The sequence below is a fragment of the Microtus ochrogaster genome, chromosome 5 (assembly GCF_000317375.1).
Source record: "Microtus ochrogaster isolate Prairie Vole_2 chromosome 5, MicOch1.0, whole genome shotgun sequence".
Lineage (NCBI taxonomy): Eukaryota > Metazoa > Chordata > Mammalia > Rodentia > Cricetidae > Microtus > Microtus ochrogaster.
In genome coordinates, this window is record NC_022012.1 from 45,191,623 (window position 1) to 45,196,432 (window position 4,810).

Consider the following 4,810-nt stretch of genomic DNA (forward strand, 5'->3'; position numbering starts at 1 on the left):
GAAACTTGTTTTTTTTTTCCTTTTCTCAATTTAAAAAAAAAAAAAAAGATCTTGGCCTTGAAGAGAGCCATAAGTACACTCTGTCAACTCAGAGACATTGCCTTTTAATTTCTATCAGCTGCTGAGTAGACCTGATCCACAGTCCACGGCAGCTGCTCTGTAAAGGAAGGGACTATGGATGAAATTCAGAACTCGGTGAGCATGACCACTATTTCTTTCTTTCTTTTTTTTTTTTTCCTTTCGAGACAGGGTTTCTCTGTGGCTTTGGAGCCTGTCCTGGAACTAGCTCTTGTAGATAAGGCTGGCCTTGAACTCATAGAGATCCCCCTGCTTCTGCCTCCTGAGTGCTGGGATTAAAGGTGTGTGCCACCACCATCCGGCTGACTGCTATTTCTTAATGCATGAAGTATGAAATGATGCTGTAAGGGTTTAACTTGCTGGATACCATACCTGCCCCGGGCATGACAACCAATTGGTTAGTCACTTCTGACAGAGTGTGCCGTCGCTGCCCACTCCGCGTGGCCTGGAAAGCTTCAAAGGCCTGACTGGGGTCTTCCTCAGCCTCTCCTTCTGTCTCCAAGCCTTCATCAATGGAGGTCTCCATCATATTGCTGGGCAGTGACTGGCATCCCTTTCTCACCAGGACAGGGGGCACAGGGTCAAGCAGACAGCCATTCACCTGTCAGTGTGAGAGGAAACTCAGTTGCTGCTCTGCTGAGGAACACCCACAACAGAAAAATAGTGCAAGACTTAATTAAGGCAAACGAGAAGTAAAGTAAAATATTAAAGTGTATGCATTTACTTGCAATGGCAGCACAGCCATAAGAAATGAAGGCAAGTCAACTACAATGCGCAGAGACCCAGACTGGCACTGCCACCAGGTTACTCTGAGTCATCACTGTTACAATAACCACTTTTCCAGTGGCTTACAGATGAATAGAATGTGCTGGCTTAAGGCTTACCAGTTATTATTATTTTTTAAATAAGGAAAACAGAAGAGGAAGATGAGCTCCTTTTCACTTCTAGAGCAAATGTCTCATAGCTGAGAGAATAGTCACTGACATTCTAATTCTGAACCACAAAACATACTGATTCTGGGTATACTTTTATGTTCATACCTTAAGTACTGATCTATTTGATATTTTGTTTTTAAATTGATTCAAATGTGCCTAAGGAATGGAAAGCAAGAATTTTTTGTAGACAGATACCACAAAAAAGACTGAAAAAATTCAAATGGCAAACAGCCAAGACCTTCCATTATAGAATAACAAATGACTCACGGCTCCTAATTCCAGCAGAGGTTAATAAGCCCCAGCGCACGGAATCCTCACCCACTAGCAGTTCACACACCAACTACGGGCCTATCCCATAGGGAGAGCTCGGCACAGATCCTGAATGAGCACACTGCCTTCCCACAGTTGCCAAGCAAACCACCTAATGGCCAGCAAAACAGCAGACAAAGGGGAGTTGTGGTTTCAAGTTCTGGCTGGTAAAAGCCCCAAAGAGCAGGCAATTATTTACCTCATTACTTTAACTATTCCCCTGTGGAAATCAATCCGCTTTCTCCTATGAATAGCTGCTCAGGAGCAGCCCGCAAAGGAGTCAGTTCTCTGTGGTACTTTCAATTGGAACCCACTGGGTAGAGCTATTGTTTCCACTGAGGCAGAGGCAGCTCATAAATGTGAGAAGTGACGTGGAACTGCCCTATGCCAGGCACAGGAGGCTTTCCTCTTACGGCAGTTGCAGAAGGCATTGCAAGGTCCTTTTTATGGAGAGGGAGTAGGGTGACTCAGAGCTGTTTGCTTGGAGGAGCTGATTCCACAAGCATCTGAGGCGAGAGCTTTCATGCTGGTAAGGTAGCTGATGCTTTCTCCCCAGATCACACCAATCTTCTCATGGTACAGAAAGCAGGAATTCTGAAATCTGGTCAGCAGCTGTCATTCTCTTCTTGGCCCAGGCCAGATACGTGTATCTTTTATATTTAATAGTTTCCTTACAGGAAAGAATGACCAACAACTCGTACTCTAGACTCCTTAGCAGTCCACTGTCAGCTTGCTAAGGCTCTCAAGACCTTTTAAAGCAATTATCTACTCAGCACCCTTACATGTGCAGCCTTTGTCAAATGCACTTCTCACCTCCCATGGTGTAAGGAATCTTTCTTTCCCTCAGCATAGATGTTATCTTTTCCTGACTTAGTCAAACAAGCCAGCTTCCTATAAATTTGTAAACTGTCACCATATAACCTTATTATCTCATCTAAACCAGAAGAGGAAATATGTCTGAATAAAGTCTCTTCCAGATATAAAACAATGAATGGCTGGGTTTTTCACTGAAGACTTTTCATCTGGGGACAGTTATGGGTAAGCATCTCTGGCCATGAGTAGGTTTCCTGAAGCAGCTGACCATCATACTTAGCTAGAATTTTTATTTATTTTTAAATATTTATTTATTTATTTATTTATTAATTATGTATACAATATTCTGTCTGTGTGTATGCCTGAAGGCCAGAAGAGGGCACCAGACCCCATTACAGATGGTTGTGAGCCACCATGTGGTTGCTGGGAATTGAACTCAGGACCTTTGGAAGAGCAGGCAATGCTCTTAACCACTGAGCCATCTCTCCAGCCCTAGAACTTTTATTACTGTGATAAAACATGACCAAAAATCTCTTGGGAGGAAAGGATTTATTTGGCTTCTATATCCCAGGGCATGGTCCACTGAGGGAAGCCAGAGCAGGAACCTGAAGGCAGGAACTCAAACAGAAGCCACAGTGGAATGCTGCTTGCTGGTTTGCTCCCATGGCGTGCTCAGCCTACTTTCTTATAACATCCAAGATCACCAACCCAGGGGTGGGACTGCCTCCAGTGAGCTGGGCTTTCCTCCATCAATCATTAATAAGAAAATGTTCCAAAGGTCAATCTGGTGTGGGCATTTCTCAACTGAGGTTCCCTCTTACCAAATGACTTGACCTTGTGTCAAGTTGACAAAAAAACTAACCAGGACAGCAACCATGCTAATTTACCCAGGGACTTGACTGTAAGTTTTCCTCTTTAGTGTATTTCATCACCTTCCTGAGAGCAAGAATGGTGCAGAACTCAAACTTCAAAGCCCCTCACCCATATCCTAAGACAGTCTACAAGGGTGCATGACTAAAATGCTGGGCTCATCTACATAAATGACATAGCTGCTACAAATAAGAACTTATGCTCTAGAAATACTCTAGACAGATTAAATGAGAGGATTTCAAGATGTGGGCAAAATGCATAGTTTCTAACCCTTTCTTTTCCAGAGACTTCATTTGCAATAGATGATATACATACAGCAGTCAAAGCTCTCAGAGGCCCCAGCACTGACTCAGAAAGCCTTTGAACCTGCCTTTCTAAATTGGTATGTTGACCTTAATTCCCAAGGTGACTATATTTGGAGATGGGGCCTGTAAGTGAGCAAAGCCCTGGCCCAATAGGATTAGCATCTCTATAAGAAAAGGCACATTGAGGGCCAGAGAGAAAGATCAGCAGCTAAGATGCATACTGTGACGATCCAAGTTTGCTTCCCGGCACTCACAACCACCTGTAACTCCAGCGCTAGGGAATTTGATACCTCTCGCCTCTGTGGGCACCAACACTCACATGTACATACCCACAGACACATACCCACAATTCAAAATAAAACACATTTAAAAAAATAAAATAAGAAAGGGCACAAACAAACAAAGCCAGGTATGGTGGTACATACCTATAATCCCAGCACTCAGGAGGCTAAGGCAAGAGGGTTAAGTGTCTGAGGCCAGCCTTGGCTTCACAGTGAGATCCTGTCTCCAAAAAAAACAAAAAACAAACAACAACAACAAAAAAAAAAACATCAGAGAGTTTGTTCTCAGTTACCCCTTGACACACAGGAAAGGCTGTGTGATGTCTCAAGACAGAGTGAGAAGGTGACTGTCTAAAAACAGGAGGGAGACTTCTTTAGAAACAGAAACAGCTGGAACTAACTCTATCTTGCCCTCTGGCATCTAGAACTATGAGAAACAAAATTTCTGTTGTTTAAGCTATGCAGCTTATGGTATTTCATGGGCAGGTGAGCAGGTCCATACAGTGCACCAAGCATAATATAAGCCAGTGAGTTGGAAGAGAGAAACGGACCTTATTCCATTGCAGTCCATGTGCCTGGCAAATGGGGCACATGCTGAGCAGGTTGCTTAGGCTCCAATTAAGCTCTTTTTTGTTTTTTTTTTTCATTTGTAAAATAGTTGTAAAGTTGTTGGGAGAATCAGCTAATATAATTCAGAAAAAAAAATAGTTCCTTTACAGCTCAATACACTTTGTTGATATATTTTTTTTTAAACAAAGGGGAGTGCTTTTCAATAACAAAGCAGAAGAATAACGTTACAACACTTTCTCCCCCCTGACTTGAGTCAAATTGAACAGATGAAGAAGGAAAGAAAGGAATTACAATGCTAGAAAATTTTTTTTCAGAGCCGGTGCTTTGCTATAGAGCCCCAAGTGCCTCTGTACTTCTGTTCTCTTGCCCCATTCTACTAAGTCCTGGCTATATGTGCACTAACACTTAGCTTAGAAATGTGTACTTAAGTTCTCAGTAGTCCTCATTGTCCGCTATGTTCAGCGAGTCCAGTTTTACCACAGGCTTTTTCAGACCCAGGCCAGCTGGCCTTGGTGAGTTCCCGATAGAACATCCCCATTGTCTCAGTGTGTGGGTGCACCCCTCATGGTCCTGAGTTCCTTGCTCGTGCTCTCTCTCCTTCTGCTCCTGATTTGGATCTTGAGATTTCTGTCCAGTGCCCCACGTACTG

General features: G+C 43.2%; 1 protein-coding gene across 3 annotated transcripts in view; it reads right to left on the minus strand.

Moving 5' to 3' along the window:
* Positions 1–4,810, minus strand: part of Sik2 (salt inducible kinase 2) — a 109,350-nt gene that overhangs the window by 8,499 nt on the left and 96,041 nt on the right. For all 3 annotated transcript variants that reach the window (XM_026779263.1, XM_013346246.2, XM_005347327.3), the window contains exon 10: positions 451–679. In XM_026779263.1, the coding sequence (XP_026635064.1) occupies positions 451–679 (229 nt within the window). The remainder of the gene's footprint in view (positions 1–450; positions 680–4,810) is intronic.